Here is a 17,674-nt window from a genome sequence, read left to right as displayed (position 1 = left end):
GTTTCTCCGCAGCAGTCAGTCACATCAAAATGGAGTACTTGTCTGTATACTCTATAGCCTATTTGTGAGTATATCGTGATTCTATACAGTGGGATATTATTTTATTTACCATGTTCTGCAAGCTCAAATTTATAAATCTGCTGATAATAGCTGGCAGTTTAGCCCGTTGTTTAACAATTAAGGTAAAGGCAAATCCACACCATTTGTTATTGCATATTTGGCTATAGTTTGTAATTTGTACAATTGAACTTGTAATTGAGAAGGAAAAGCATTGTCGTCACACAGATCAAAACAGAGATTTATTAAAAACAAGTGTTCATGGATAGAGTGACTTCATTATACGTTTCACAACAAAATCTTTGAACTGGCACAAGCACGCACACACGCACACATGTACATATACACGCACACTATATGCAGAGATCCACGAGTACTTTAATGATTTACAATGTAAATATCCACATTATGTACAAAAACTCATTTGATATATTATGATACATTTTTATTTTAAACGACCAAAATATAAAATAACCTGTTCCAAGATATAAAAAAATGTGTAGGTAATATCCAACAAAAATAAAATCAAGATCAAGCCGTTAATTTTTAAACCATATAGACTGTACAAATATAGGCTTTTGTGGAGACTGTGCTGTTGATAGTTGGTCCTGTGTTTATATTTTCAATATAATCTCGTGTAAATACATTTACCTATTCATAACTTCTTACAATATTCTGACACACACGATGATAAACCTCTCACAAAATCTTCACGTTTTTGACAAACGTTATACGTAGACTTATAACACAATGAAATTACAATCAAACAAACAAACAAATAAACAAACAAAAACTTTGGAAAGGGGCCCCGCAATCAATTTGGCGATTGGGTGTTTATATTGTGCACATATATACTTATATTGAAAACGACCATTAAAACCCTTTTCTACTATTCAACCCATTAAAACCAGCAGAGCGTCTGTGCCATTTGTATAGATTTTTACGTTGGCTATATTCAAAAATAGCAGATGTACAAGCTCGCAGCGCGTCACTCACTGCCGCGCTGCGAGCTTGTATATATACAGCCTATACATCTGCTATTTTTGAACATTTTATTTTGTTGAAAAATCTTCAAAGTGTGAGAACTACTGATTTAGTGGGTTAAACCGGAATGTGTTGTTGTTGTGGACTGTTGAACGTCAGACAGAGACAGACAAGAGTTCAAGTGCACTCTGCACCGGACGACTCCTCTGACAAGGACCGCTGTGCTTTGAAAGGCGGCTCGACCCCACCGTTCTCGTCCACCGGCAGCATGCAGTTTCCCGCGGAGCTATAGCCCTTCTTCTTTTTCCCCCTCCTCTCCTCCATCCTGATCGTATCGTAGAGCCCCTGCGGTGCCTCGTCCAGCAGGTTGTCCCTCTCCGAGTGGGACGGCTTCATTTGGCACACGTTGCGCAGCAGCAGCAGGGCCGGCGCGTAAAGCACGTTGACCAGACCCATGCCCAGGTTGAGCTGCACGAAGCCGAGGTTGTGCACTATCTGGCCGGCCACGATGGGACCCATGGCGTAGGCCACGGAGTAGGAGATGTCGGCGATGGCGTACACGCTGCCGTACACGGAGACGTGGCGCACGTCCACCAGGAAGGCGAGCGTCGGCAGGAGGGCCGTGTCCACGAGCGCGATGCCGAAGCAGATTCCGCACAGCGGGGCGATGAGCTGGCCGAACGTCTTGCACGCCGGCACCGTGCAGGAGCTGGCCCCTATTATGACCATGCCCAGGGCCCCGTAGAACCACTGCAGCTCCGGGTGCTTCGCCGCTAGTTTGACCGTTAAGTACACGCCTAGGACGTGTGGGAAGAAGGCCGGGAGCCAGGTGAGCCCCATCTCCCACTTGGTGGAGTGCATGGTTCTCTCCATGTAGTTGGCGATGGTGGGCTCCAGGAAGGCCAGGGGGATGTTGCACACTGTCAGAGCCCCGGCCACCACGACGATATACGGGTCGAGCATGAGTCTGTATATCGGCGTGCCCACCGGCATGTTCTCTCTAGTCCTGTTGGAGAACGGCTTGATGACGACCAGAAACACAATGCCGTCGATCAGGCATATCAGGGCGAGCACGATGAACGGCACCCGCTTGCCCGCGAACTCGTACAGGATCCCCCCGAAGGGGGGTGCCACCAGGCTGCCGAAGGAGATGAATGCCAGCGCGATGCCCAGAGCCGTGCTTCTCTCCGACTCCTCCGTGTATTTGTCGGCTATCATCGCGATTCCAGAGGTGTCGGCGAAAGCCGACCCTAGACCCTGTAAACTTCGGGCGACGAAAAGCGTCGCGTAGTTCTCCGCAAAGGCAAATATGCAGGTGGACACGAACATGACGGTAAGTCCTATTAAAAGTGGAATGTCATATCCGACGCGGTCTATAAAAGTTCCCGACAGCGGGTTAACCAAAAGCTGCAAGATAGCCTTCGATGCGAAAAGTACTCCTATCTGGACGTCTAAATTGTCTTTGTTGCTTTTAGCTTGGCTTGTGCTGTTGATTGAAGAATTGGGATGTATGACTACGTGGACGTGCTCTGCCTGCTCGCTCTCCAGATCGGCGAGATAATCTGGAATAATTGGCACGATTACCATGTAGAGCATATTGTCGAGGAGCAGAGCCACGCAAACGATCACTAAGATAATGCGTCTTTGATGGTGAGGATCCCTCATCGCGGTGCCAAATTGTTTAGTTCTTTCTCCCATCTCGGACAGTTTCACGGCGGCTGACTTGGCCAGCCCGGAGGATCCCCCTTCCGAATTCATCATGTGCTTTTTGTTGTTGTGGATGGTAAACGTTTGCTATATGCAAAACTTTGTGCTCTCCCGTCTACAATAACTGCTTTCAGAACCACAGACTGAAATGCATGTTCTCTATGCATTTATGTTGATGGTTCCCGGCCGTCTCTTCACCTCGTCTGAGCGAAAGAACAGCCGCAGCAGTGGAACTTTTCCTCCGTTTGAGGGGGTGCTGCTTCATCGGTGGTATAGATTCTCTTCAGGCTCAACTTGTCGTCGCTTCATTCATTCTTGTTGATGTTGTTTCATGATCTGGAGATAAGTGACGTGGTGAAATCGTAGACTTTCCGCACAACAAATGTGCAGACTGTCTGTGTGGCTTTGCTTTGGCTGCTAATCCTGGGCTGAAAAGTTAGTTTTGCGCGGTTCTGCGATCGGCTTGGCGCACTCAGGACACCCCGGGTCTGTGGTTCCAGTGCTCATATCTCCTGTCACCTGCGGTGCGCTTTGCGTTCAGCTCTGAGACCGCGGGTGGCTTCGTTGCCATTGGAACACATTGGCTCTCAGGTTTCGTGTATTTTGTGGTCCTTTTTTCTTTTTCACCACCGAGGGACTGTACGTGTGACGCATCACCAGCTTGCCCCCAAGTGGATCCTTTGCCAGTTGTGTCCCTTATGCTAATTCCCAAACATGGCAAGCCTTTTTAACCAATAAGAGCGTGTGAGCATCACCACAATACAATTCCCCTTCACGCCCCCCTACCACTAGTGTTCACCGACTGACTTGACTTTTAAAAGGCAAACGTATATTGTATGCTTTGTGCTCATATACTTACCTTGCATGGTGATCTATAGTCGTTATAGGATTCGATGGACATTTTAGCCACTTATATGGACAGCATTATAGTCATAGTGGCAGGGCTTTGTGTTGAGGCGTGCCTATTAGTATAGCGAAATCACCACAGAATCACCTCAAATACCACATTTCCTTTATTTAAATGGTTTGAAATTGTGAAGCTGTTCACTTTGCATTTCCTATATCGTTTGTATAGGCTACTTATAGTTTATTTGACAATTTGTCTAGTCTTGACAACCCACCACACACACCTGGCAACGAAAAAACTATAACGAACGTCCAGCTGTGGATCTTGACTTAGTGGTATAGCAGGCTGTGACATCAGTTATCACGTCATTGTCTATGACGTGTGAGGTTTCAGTGCACTTCTGTGGCCTGCATGCTCCGGTCCGCGCCTCGTGATGCACGCGCGCGCGCGCGCACACACACACACACACACACACACACACACACACACACACACACACACACACACACACACACACACACACAGGGAGAGCGAGGCGGATACGCGCAATCGAGTTTGAATTCACTTTCTTTCAGCACCACGCAGTGGTGGACAGCTCCCGCGAAGAGACTCGAGGCTCATTTATACTCCGAAGTATGACGGTGTCGCTTGCAACAACAAAAAGACTGATCTACAAGGTAACGACAGCGCATTAACAATGCGACGCATGGCATTGTTAGCTTGTAGATCTGTTTCTTTTGCAAAGCACGCACCACTTCAATTCAAAGGGCTTTATTGGCATGAGAAAACATATACGTTTACATTGCCAAAGCAAACACCCTCAGGAAATACAGAATAAATTAAGTCAGCAATGAAACGAAAAGGCGGTAAAAAGAAAATCAGAACGTTTATCAGTAAGTAACAAGTAAACTTGTACGCTATGCACTCTTACATCTCGAGAGGACCCTTTTATTTATAACACAAGGTTGTGGCGACATCTTGTGTTGATACCCTGCAAATACATGCGCTCCCTTTGAGATCTCTCTGGGGCTTCACTGGTGTAAAGTAACTACAGTAAGTACATTTACTTAAGTACTACTACTGACTACTGTACACTTAAGTACAATTTTGAGGTATATTTGTACTATAGTTGAGTATTTCAACTACAATTATTTTAAAACTTTAGTTTAGGCCTGGAGATTTTAATTTTGATTAGAAAATTAACCACTTCAACTCTAGCCTATATGCGTCGTGATGCGACACTCACAACCTAAACAATTAAGCTTGCGAGAAAGGCAAGACAAACAAAAATCTAGTTTAGCTTGTATAACTTGTATACGCCATCTATACTGTATAATGATAACCTAAAATGAAGTACGCACCCATTAACCTTTGCACAAGCTCTCCTGCAATTTTATTGGCTACTGTCTCCCTTTGGATGCTTTGACACCTAGGGTGGGAAATCTTATAGCCCTTTTTTCTATATACATACATTCATAAATCCACTTGCTGACCGGCTGTCAGTATTGAGCAATTTTTTATGGGGTTTCTTGTGACCCCACCATTAACATCCTTTGGCAGGCAAAAGTGTCAAAAATGTAAAACTTTCCTTTTGCTTTAAGTAGCATGCATGTGACAAGTCAAACTAGGGGTTTCATGATTCTGAATCCATTCCAAGCATTAGTTTTGCACAACGTATATACTCCTTGGGCTAAAAACAGCCATAGCCACTTGCCCAAATGTCTCCAAAATGTGCTGACCTCATCACATTTGTGCTGACCTCATCACATTTGTCATAACGTCTATGGCTGTTTTTAGCCCAAGGAGTGTTTTTTGTGCAAAACTAATGCTTGGAATGGATTCAGAATCATGAATCTCCCTAGTTTGACATGTCACATGCTACTTAAAAGCATAAGGAAAGCCTGACATTTTTGACAATTTTGCCTGCCATAGGATGTTAATGGTAGGGTCACAAGAAAACCCTATAAAAAACGTTCTCAATACTGACAGCCGGTCAGCAAGTGGATTCATAAATGTATGTAGACAATATTTTAGGGCAATAAAAAAGACTATATACCAAATTTCCCACTTTAAACAAAAGAAGCTTGTCGGCTGACGTACGTTGAGGTTTCCAACAGGGTAGAGCCATTGTCTTGAGGTGTGAACTTAAAGTTCAGTAAATGGACAAACGGATGTTATTACTCATTTAAGAATGATTCCCATGTATGCTGTGGTCCATTCCTTAAATGCATCACGGCCTGGATACCGGTGGACTACAAGAATGAGATAGTTCAACTTTTAAAGCTAGCAGGACCAGTGGTAAGAATTACATTGGATGTACCATGTACTCACTAGAGTAATTAGGGTTGGAATGCTAATTAAGATTGTGTTATTATTAGTAATACATTCATAATCCGACTCGATATTTCATCGTAGCGGAACCCGAATTTACCTGCTCTATGTCTGTAGATATATCAAATCTGTCATACTGTATAAGCACATTGAAAGCAAATAACTCTCAACTTACTCTGTAAACTATTAATGTACCCTCCGCCTCTGTCACTATTGACACCAACGACGGAAAAACGCTGCTAAAATCAGAAAAAAGGCAGCAGTGTGCAGGGACCTTTAATGTCGTTATTATCTCAAACATGTCTAGTGTGTATTATGAATGATTGAATGTATTGTACACACTAGGCCTATTTGGCATAGGCGGATCTAGAGATAAAGGGCCCTGGGCCACCAACATGCAAATGTTTCTTAATTTGTTTTTTACACAGAGCACACGCATAATTATGACAGAACTGGGACATTCACCTGCATTTCAGCAGTATTTAGCGAGCAATTGCAAAAGAATTGTCAAATAAATTTGAAAGTTAAGAAGAAAAATGTATAATGGCCCAGCCAGGTAAGGCCTAACACTAGTAACACATACTAAAGGACCATACAGTCAAGTATTATGATGCTATTGTATGAATGAGGTGGCCCCATTTAGAGAAATTGGAGTAGATAACATAACATACAGTATGTAATCTACCACAATTACTCCTTTACTAAATCCCACCCCAAAAAGCGATTGTCCAATGCCAATCCAAATAGTTTAGCAACTGTTGCTATGCAGGTCAAGCTTTCACCACCTCATTGCTGTCAATGTTATTTTGCATAACTGTGTTGTTGAACATATGATTGATTGATTGAAATATTTATTAACAGTTTGTAGAATTACAGTACATTTCAAGCACAAACTCAATACAAAGACTGTTAACTGTGAGTGGACGACCCAATTAAGCATTACACTTGTTTACAACAGGGTCCACATTGTTCAATTCATCAAAACATTTAGAGACATACAAATAGACACTTCTATGTAGTTAAAGAACAGAACAAGAATTCATATACACAGCTTAACGTCGAGAATGTTACACGACTGACCCACCAGGCAATAATACTAATGGCCGTAGTCTTACCGTGCAACATGAAAACTCCTGTCGGGTGGTGGTTAAAAGTTGTGTCTCCCTCTGTCATTTCCTGGAATTTCTAGTTTATTTAAATAATGTCATGCAAATTTGTCCAGTGTATAGCCTACTGCAGGCCTGGTTGACTAGATTTAGAAGACATTTTGATGCTCTTGCTACTGAAATGATTGATTATTTATATGGAGAAATGCTGTCATTTAACATGCATCTCTATGGGGGAGAAGGACAGCCTGCCCTGTCTCCTCGATGCTATTGGACAAGGACGGGTTGGGGAGGGACTTAGCGAAGGGCTAATTTATCTAAACTAGACCTGTCGGGCCGGCCTACTTGAGAACGATGCAACTTGGGAACCTAATAATACCCGTTGTCATAGCACCCGCTTTAACTATCTGTCTGTGTCCCACATGGAGATCTCTGTATCTGTCTGTCTGCCTGTGTCTGAAGAGTGACTGTGAAACTTAAGTGGACTGGTTAAGTAATCAATTGGCAGGTGTGCCAATTGACCGACTTGATACCGGGCACTGCACTCCCTGCGGGGAGTGTCCACATTTTTAATAGTTTACCTATGTAAACTGGACAGGAAAAAGGCCACTACAGAGGAGGTGTCTGGCCGATCTATGGTATTCCCTGTCCATGGATAAATGTCATGACTCATAGGTTTTATTTTATTTTCATTACATTACATTTTCTTTATTGTATTTGTATGTAATCATTACAATGGTGTTATGATTTTACACTGAATATTAAAACAGTCAACTTATACTTGGATGAGATGCGTTTGGACTGACAATTTGACGTACTTTACATATTGTACCATAATTAGGCATTGGAGAGAGCAGGAGTCCCAATCACAGAGAGGAAAGAGATTTTGGAATCGGAAATAAAAGTAAGTAATTTCCTATTCCGAATCCTGACACATCTCTGAACAAACCTTTGACATTTTTGAGGAATTGTTTTGAAATGTTCTTCACAGTTCACAGCAAAAATAAGCCTCCATGTGCTGTAACACATCTGAGCTGAACCAGCATCTCATGTGTGAGCTATCAAACCGCGCTCGGATCAACAGATAATGGCCTCTTGACACTGGGAAGCTTCACTCTCATGACACCTTTTTTGTTCCCCATCTCTGCATCTCCCCCAATCAGGGTCTTCTATCATATCCCTGGAGGAGGTGCTGGGCACTGGATCTGCTTCTCTGACCTCTCAGAAGGCGGACGTGGTCTCAGAAGCGCTTGATTCGGGTCAGGGTGAGGATGTGGCAACTGCCATTACAGTGAGGGTCACTGAAGGGTCATGAAGACAGCTGGTGGTACGGCGTGGCCTGACTCTCAGGGTCATGCTTCTCGTCCTCGATGCTGGCATCTTTGTCGATGAGCTGGTCATCCGGTTGCATTAGTGAGGGACCTCACACAGCGACACGTTGTACAGAACAGACAGTTCTTCCCAGGACGTCCTACACTGAACAACGAAAATACTCACTTCTTCATAGCAGTATTTAAAATATACAAAGAAACTGCCTAATGTATAGTTGAAATGTGTTTTGGAATTGTGAATTCTATTTACTTAAAAGGATCCCTGGCTAATAAGACATTATGCCTTAAAACACTATACTTGCCCTCTATAACTAAAATTACAAAATAAAAACACCATCTATATATTTCATACATAGAGAATCTTTCACTACAATAGGGACTGCTCCCGTCACAGGTTGATGTCATACGTCCATGTGTGGTCCAGCCTTAATGCATTGTATGGAGGGGTTGTTAGAGGAGCATGACATGTACTCACAATGCACTCAACCAAATTCGCTGCATTTAGTAAAATAAAGAAAAAATGAATATCGTCATATCCCCAAACGGATATGGACTAGTTTAAGTAATAATTTCATTTCGTTTTTGGTAGGACACGATATATCCCAATTATCAAGAATGGGTGAGCTGTAGTGTGTCCAGCAGTGGTGAGTGCACTGCGCACTTCATGGCGCGCTCTGGTTGCGCACAAGTTGTGTGCAAGCCGCAAGTTGGCATCTCGAGAGAGTGCATCTAGTTACAGTGTAGATGTTATGACCAGAATGAGCCTGATTAAAACCTCTGTGTGAGTTCATCCATGTGGGACTGCATGCAGCACGTGCTTTTGCTGATTTACATCGTTGAATTGAGACGCCAGATGTCTTTATTTGACACGTGTTTGTGATGGAAGTAGTACTCACATGTTTTACTTAAGTAGTAATTATACATTATGCATTGATTGCAGTATATCAAATACTCTGCGGAATTCCTGTAGCCTATTAACAGTAACATGTGCATGTCCATGTGCATGGCCCTTTATGTACAGTCACAATCACCTTCATTTCACTTAGTGGTTGGCAAACTAAATCTTGACGCAGCAAAAACAACATGGACATACTGTAATTAAGCTGTGTGTGGCTGTGTGCATTTGACATCCTGTTAGCTCACTGCTAATGTTATGCTTTCTATCAACAGCCGTTGTAATTGAATTAGACCACTAGTCCACACACACGCAGGCAGCAGGCAGTCCTTATAGTTTGCAAGAGGCCATTCTTAGTCTGAAGTCTGTGTTAATAATCTGTCGGATTGGACAGAGGCTCAGCAGAATGAACGCACCAGAAATCAGTTAAATGCATTAACACTTTTCAGCCCTGTTTGAAATAAAATATCATTTTTTTAAATTCTAAAAACAACATTTGAGATAATTCATATTGATTCCTAGTAATAACCCTAATTTTTGATAATAAAGCTGAAAACCTTTTGTCTTGCTGTTGCCCTCAAATTTAGACCATTATTTTCTTCTAAATTGAAATTGCCTTTTGTTTTGTCCTGAACTAACTATTGGTATGCGGTCCGGTTTAGGCCTGGCTCAGGGAAGATGACACCCTGCCATGCATAGTCCACCATGGGCAGGAAGACCATATCCTTCTGTAGGAAATAATGTTAATTTGACTTTAGAACACTTCTGGGGTCCTTTTGTGTGCACCTCACCGTTTTTAAGTTACCAAGCAATCAACTTCAAACTTCATGTTTGACTTAACACGCACGTCCCTGCTTCTGGTGACTAATGAGTGAGGAGATTTTTCTCATTTTGTGTGTGTATGGAATATGACAAGAAAATAGAAGACAGGGTAGATGTTAAAATTGTGTACCACATTATGTGAGCACATGATCATTCATTATAGCGTGCACTTGATGCTGGAGTTCAAGAGTTAACATTGTTATGTCATTCCTCTGCAATCAGGCAACATGCCTATTTAATTCTATAGGACTGTGTGCCTATATAACCCTCAATGCAAGTGCTGACTCCCTGTCCCTGATCAGGACAAGCTGATGGGAGACAGCCGTTCTCACTGCACTCTGGCAGTCACACCAGGGTTACTGTGACACAGACTTAAGAGCCTATAGGCTCTCTCTCTCTCTCTCTCTCGCACACGCGCACACACACACACACACAACACACACACACACACACACACACACACACACACACACACACACACACACACACACACACACACACACACACAGGGACTGGATTATTAGAGTTCACAGTGTAGCACAGACGTCACAGTGCAGGACCTAATAGGTTTTATTCTGCTTGAGAGATGATGCAACTGCTTGCTATGTTGGCCTAAAGCCTAATGCAAACCATGAGCTAAAGTAAATAAATAAATAAAATGAAATGAAATGCTTGCACTTTACTGCAGGTAGAGTATATGTCAGTCCTGGAAGAAGGCTAGCAAGATTTGTTTTTCAATTGATTTTGTCTGGAACCGGCCAAAGGTTGGCTGCTGTACAGCTTAAATTAAAGTTTCAAAAAGTAGAGCGCTCACATTCAATATGATAAACAGGTCTATAACAGACAGATGATCAATTAAAAAAGGGACAATGGGAGTCAAGGTTATGTTTACAGTCTGTTTTGTTTAATGTGTTGTATTTAATAGATGTAATTACCTGGTCATTTCCTTGCGTTCATCCCATAGATAAGACAAAGCTACTTTAATCGATAACAGTAATTAGTCAATTTGTTTGTCTGTTCTTTATTCCAAATGAACTCTGACCGTCTGTCAGGGTTAGCCCTTAGCAGAGTAACCACTCCTACCTTATGCATGCTTCTCTATTTTATACTTACTAGAGATTCATTTTTGGCAAGTGACAAGGTCATATGACAAAGTATAATTATGCTTTAGTAAAGACAACTTTACTAAGACAACTGCCCCATGACAGGGTAACCCGTAATGAATGTACCTGCTGCCACTTGTAGAAATTAGGGTGACCATTTTTCTTTGCAGTGGTCACGGCTATTCAACGATTGCAGATATTCCAAAGGGAATAGGTAAATCAAAGAATGGGTCAAAGGGAACACAGTAATTTATTGCAAGTGGTCAACATTGGGAAAAACGAACATCATGCAGTGGCAGAGCACCTTTGGTGCATTGGGAATCATGGGGTAATTGCTCTTACATCACCTGACATGTTGAAGTCAAACTCTGATGCGTCAGATTGTAGTTCACTTTGTACAGTAGTTGAAACACGTGCAGTGTGTTGTGTAGGCAGCGGGCTGCCATGTATGTGTCACACTGTTTCGTTCGGTCTAACGTTCTGAAGTCAGTTACATGTTTATACAGGTGGTTATGAATCCTATAGCGTTCACCCCTATTCTGGGGTGAACAATCAACAGAAAATAGCAGATTTACAAGCTCACAGCGCGACATAGATCGTCTATTTTCGTCCAAGAGATTTGGTGTAGATGAGAAAAAGGCGGGGTCCAAGGATATAGCCTTGGGTGACCTCGGCTGAATTTGTTTGTCGGTATTCCACTGCACCCTGACCGCCTGGCGAGTTGTCCAAGTCATCTATCAGCATTTATATTAGTTAAGGGTCACACTAAAAGTCCCTTTGCTTAGTTGAGAAGTTCATATGATATATGATAGCACAGAATATTTCCGACCACCCATTCTTCATCAGTCTGTAAAAGTGATAATATTCATTATTTCGATGAAGGCCGGCCGGACAATTATTTTTGGTAATATTGCATAAACTATAAACTAAATATATTGACCTTTCTTAGTGCGACCCTTTCCTCATATAAATAATAATATAAATATAACAGATTTTAATGGACCATCTCTTCAAGGTCGCCTTAATAAGACTTGACCTGATGACACTGTACCAAAAAAAACATTCTTCCAATGTGGAACCTATTATATTAATTATTAATACTGTATGAGTACATTGTTATTTCTAGCAAGAACGTCATAAGAGATTCCTTTTATCTTCCTTTTAACTTAATCACTGTTTCAACAATCTTCTCTCCGGTAAGGAAATTCCACAACCCCGGTCGGTAGAACTCATTTCCAAAGGAGTAGATAAGAGCATTAAAGATGGGGTTCGTCTTTGCAAGAACCGGAAGCACCTACAAGGGGAACAGAAACACGCTTTCATCTCAATACCAACTGATAGTAATGTGATTCCCTTCCACTCCATCTACATTATCACAGTATCTCACCATTCTTAGCTTTGGAGATATGAACGTGACATTGTCAAAGCAAGCGTAGATGCACAGGATGATGTAGGGACCCCAGCACATAAACAAAACCCTCAGAGGCAAGCTGGTGTTGAACTGGAATGACATTCAAGGATAAAGTTTCACTTTACATTGCAAATTTAACAGCACGGAGCATTTGATACACAAACTTATTTATACATAATAGGATTACAACCTGAATTTATGCAATACTGCGCTTGAACCAGTGAAACACTGTATAGTTACCCTGTGGTTGTGCATCTTCTTAAAGTGCTTGAAGATGGCTTGATAAGAGGTCAACAGAGTGATGGTAGGGAACAGCAGGTAGATAACCACCAGACTCGTCAGGTAGTTTGTGTAGTTGCTGTGGATTACATATACCTAATAAACACATGTGCAGTGGTGGAAAAAGCACTCAACTACTTTACTTTACTACGTAAGTAAAATATCAATACTGCAATGTAGAAATGCTCTGTTATTACAGTATGGATTACATGAAACGCATGTGCCTCGATCAGTTGGGTTCTGATCAAATCAACACGTTTTACTCATCAGCAGTGTTGGAAAGGTTACTCAAACGATAATATATTAACTATTACTAGTTACTTTTTTTTAAGTTATATTTGTATTACTTAAAAGTAACCAGTTAGTTTTTTTTTCTCGTCTGCCCAAAAGTCTTTGTCCCCAAAAGTCTTTGTCCCCAAAAGTCTCACAATACCCAGTTTGTTTGACGGTTTAAGGCCTGCCCTTCCGCATCCAATAATTAATGCGTACACACAAATGTCAAGCCCACATAGTACCACCAAGGCTCGTGAAAATAGCAACAAGTTACTTTTGGAAAATAGTAACATATTAGTAATATTATTACTCAAAATGTAAAGTTATTCGTTACTGATGGCTGGTTAATGGAAAAAGTGAATAAGAATTAATTTAGTTACTTTCCAACACTGGTCATCAGTGGTTCTCAACCTTTTCAGGTTAATTATAATTATAATTGAACTGGGAGACCCTGTCCCCCACCCTGACATGCAGGTTGAGAAGTGCTGATCTATACTAGCACTGGGATGCGTGGCATCATCATTTAGTAAAATACAATAGTGCTCAGTCCGTGTATACATACCTGTCATTTTTAGTGTAGTCCAGAGTGCAGCAGACCTTCAGGGGCTCAAAGTCATAGGCGCCATAGCCATAGAGAGGAAGAGCAGCCCAGAAGATGGACAGCCCCCAGATGACGGCACACATGAACATAGATGTGCTCCAGAAGAACTTCTGTCCTACAGGAGGATGTCAACATGAAGAGGAGCTTGATTTGAAAGAGGTGTTTTGATTTTGATTTATTTAGAAAAGCAATCATAATACATTATAATCAGCGATTCAAGGATTACACAGAAAAGTCCAAAGACTTATTTCCACTGAGGTCCTCTCACACTGAACGGAACAATACTTTAAAATACATCACAAATACATAACAGTACATATACATTACATACACAACACAACAAGTACGTCCCTATCCATCCCTCTAAGATGACCCTTTATAGGGAAACCTTTTCCAGTAGCATTTTTTTTGTCTTCTGTTTAAATTGGAGGTCAGTTTAACACTGGATTCCAGGCTATTCCACTGTGTGGCTCCTATATAAATGAATGAGCCTTTGCCCACTTTACTTTTAAAAGCAGGGAGCACCACATCTGCAATACTGGCTCTGGTGAAATGGTTGTGTTATTTGATGTCCGGGTCATTGGTGTTGACAATCATGCTCTAGATGTTGTTATTATATATTACATATAGGCCTCATTTAAGACCCTTGGGCTTCTTGCCTCATCCTAGCTCTTCCGTCATGTTTTTGTATGTATACTGAGCTAAATAAAAATCAAATCAAATCAGTCAATAGGAGACTCGGTATAGGAGTCTCTTACCTACCGGAGACTCTGTGATGATCAAATTATTGGCCATGGTGTGGTGTGTGTAATTGATATAAAATAAGTCCTTTTAACCATTTAAGCCTTATTTCAATGTATTTTATAATTTCTTTACTGACAAAAATCTTATTGTTTACTTAAAATGACATGCATGCCCATAAGAGTAGCCAGGTTGAAGGTGTTTAAAACCCATTTTGGGCGGGAACCCCTTTTGGTGTTAGCATTATGTTATGCTTTAGCTAAAAAAATAGCAGATCTACAAGCTCATAGTGCGCCACCGAGTGGCGCGCTACGAGCTTGTAGGTCTGTTATTTTTGAAAAATCGAAGAACGACTGACACAGAAACATAGCTTTTTCAGAAAACTGTCAGGATGTAGAAGACATTTTTTAAATCTGATCTCAGGTCAGAATGGGTTAAGCAGGCATTGTCGTACGACGGTACACTCACTGGTGCAGTACTGGTGGTATCGATCCCAGGCAACGCAAGCCATGAAACTGATGGAGGCCAGGACTGAGATCATCCCCTGGAAGGCATGGTAGGTGCAGCCGTCCTGGCCCCATGGCCACCCTCTGGGAGGACATGGAGAAACGGTAAACATCTCACTCATACTGTTTTTACATCATGCATATACTGTATGTAGAGAATGACCTGATAATAATATTATACATAAACATGATTATGGAGAGCATGTGACTTCATGGTAATGAGTTACAATGTCTAAATATTAAATCGAGCTAATTACAAATTAGACGTGTTTTAAAGTGAAATAGCCAATTATTGGTACAGTAGGCTACTTTGTCACAACAGTAGCCTATGCTGAAATTGGTTAAAATAACTGCATCTAACAACCTATAGCTTAGAGCTAATTGTACTGATTGATTTTCACGGGCCTTCTATAAATGTCAATAGTGAAATGTTCATCCCTGTTAGAAGTTTCAAATTAATTCAAAGAGTCTTGGTACCTGAGATAGCTGGCATAAGCAGCTGACAGGGCGTTTAAGGTCAGACTCATGTCAGCCAGGGCCAGGTTGAACACTAAGAAGTTGTTTGGCGTTTGCAGTTCCTTCACTCTGAGGAAAGCCACTACTGATGCTGCATTGAGGAAGAATCCCAGCACGCCTGAAAACCCATTAAAAAAAAACTTTAATAACAATCGCCAATAACTTCTCACATCAAAGCACAAGGATATTATTGAAAAGTTTTATTGTGATTGTGTATGACCAATTTTAAACAAGGTTCAAACGATGCAACAATGTCCAAACTACATTATAGACACACGGTTATGTATGTTTGCCAATGTTTTTGTGTTATGTTGATGTTATATTTGCTGCTAATAATTATTTGTTGTCCTATTATTACCTTAGCTTTATCATTATTGTTATGTTGATGTTGTACAGTGGGCTATTGTGGATATTACCACACTTTCGCTGCTTGTTGTACCTGTATGAATAGTGACAAATAAACCTTCTACAAACTATAATAAAGATGACGGCAGATAGTGTCCAATCCGGTACACTATCAGCTTCAAGGTCAAGGTAAACTTTATTGTCCACAAGGGAAATTTGTCTTGGGCTTTCACCCCAGCTACAGCTTCAAATAACTTTATTGACAATGTCAAGAAGTGGTGTCCTATAGACCGATTCACAGAGGGGTGCCCTGGGCGCGGCCATTACTGAGGGGTAATCCATGGAGCAGGTGCTCCATAGGCCAGGTGTAGCTAATCAGTGCTGCTGCACTCAATGGTACACCTCAGTAATGTACCCAGGAAACCCTCTGTGAATCGGTCTATACCCAACACCATGGGTCTAAATTTCTCAAGGCAGAAAGACCAGCTCCAACTACTGCTAATAATTTTGTGATAACAGACTCTCTAACAGACTCTCCTATACAAATTGGCTAAAATAATGTTTTATTTATTAAAATATGTCCCAAATTATAATCACATTTTTAGTGAACACATTCTAAGCTCCCTGTTCATGAGTCACATGGGCAGTACGTGTCTGTGTGTAGTTCAGACATGTGGCAATTAGCATTGGTGGAGTAGATTTGGATTATTATTACAACACATATAGTAGCTTACCACTTCAGCCCTATTTATAGCCTACTTTGGCTATTTGAAAATAGCCAATCTACAAGCTCACAATGCGCAGCATCACGACGTGTTGTGAGCTTTTTTCACTTTTGAAACCTGTGAAATGGGACATTCTGCATAATTGGTAGCCTACTTTTACTTTTGGTGCTTTAAGTATATTTTCATGCCAAAACCTTTAGGCTACTCAAGTCAATTTTGAATTCCGGACTTTTACTTGTAACAGAGTATTCAAGAGTATTTCTACATTGCAGTATTGATACTTTTATTTACGTATAGGCCACAAAATGGAGTACTTTTACAACCACTGAGTAACTATGACGTTTATTTTTTACCTATAGTCTATACATTTAATCAACTGTAATTTTTGTTAGGTTAACAAAAATACTAACTATATCCAACAGCTAACTGGCTTGGTAGATTAAATATGATATAGCTAATATAGAAAGCATTTATGTCCTAATTATAATATTTATATAAAATAGCCTAAGTGTGTATCCATCATTTCAGCATGTTTTTGGATCGCTGAGCTATAAAAGCTTGCCACTGTATCATCACCTCAATAAATGCAAAATAACATGCAAACATCATGGCCTCCACTGCATCAATTTAGATTTTTGCATTTTTACTTCTTCCAAAACTTCCATGATGGAATCTATCCAAAGCCACACACCACAAGTGAAATGCACATTTCACCCATACACTCCATCAGACTTTGTGTAAATTAGCCTATGTGATTGTGGAGCTTTGGTGCTCTCGTACTTACCTCCAACGAGAAGAGCTGTGCCGAATGCAAACATATCAAAGTCATCAAATCCCTCCGGTAATGCCATTATGAAATACAAAATGTTAGGGTGCACCAGTCCTTGCACAAGTCCTTGTGTTTGACAGAGTGCCACAGATTGCAACTATAGACCCCTTTATAAAGGCTCTTTCACGTGACAAAGTATACTAATGACGCTAACAAAGGACACTAATCTTTGTAAACCCTTTGAAATCCGGCGAAGAATGCAATTGGAATCTTATACTTTTCCCCCACAGTTTCATAGGCTTCACTTGCACCAAAGGTTTGCGCA

General features: G+C 41.2%; 2 protein-coding genes across 2 annotated transcripts; both read right to left on the bottom strand.

The window, feature by feature from the left end:
* Positions 1 to 1,218: 1,218 nt before the first annotated feature.
* slc18a3b (solute carrier family 18 member 3b) lies at positions 1,219 to 2,802 on the bottom strand (the record flags this gene model as incomplete). The annotated part of the gene is made up of 1 exon (XM_083786645.1): positions 1,219 to 2,802. The coding sequence occupies one exon, from the start codon at positions 2,800 to 2,802 to the stop codon at positions 1,219 to 1,221; it is 1,584 nt and encodes a 527-aa protein (XP_083642771.1).
* Positions 2,803 to 12,333: 9,531 nt separating this feature from the next.
* On the bottom strand, positions 12,334 to 17,431 carry rgrb (retinal G protein coupled receptor b; the record flags this gene model as incomplete). Its single annotated transcript, XM_083787475.1, has 7 exons — positions 12,334 to 12,477; positions 12,571 to 12,684; positions 12,835 to 12,952; positions 13,709 to 13,862; positions 14,957 to 15,078; positions 15,472 to 15,628; positions 17,365 to 17,431. 7 exons carry the CDS (start codon positions 17,429 to 17,431, stop codon positions 12,334 to 12,336), a joined length of 876 nt encoding a protein of 291 aa, XP_083643601.1.
* Between the last annotated feature and the right edge of the window lie 243 nt (positions 17,432 to 17,674).

This window comes from Protomyctophum parallelum, assembly GCF_964188405.1.
Source record: "Protomyctophum parallelum genome assembly, chromosome: 17".
Lineage (NCBI taxonomy): Eukaryota > Metazoa > Chordata > Actinopteri > Myctophiformes > Myctophidae > Protomyctophum > Protomyctophum parallelum.
The sequence above is the reverse complement of the archived record's forward strand: the minus strand, read 5'-3'. Positions and strand labels throughout refer to the sequence as shown.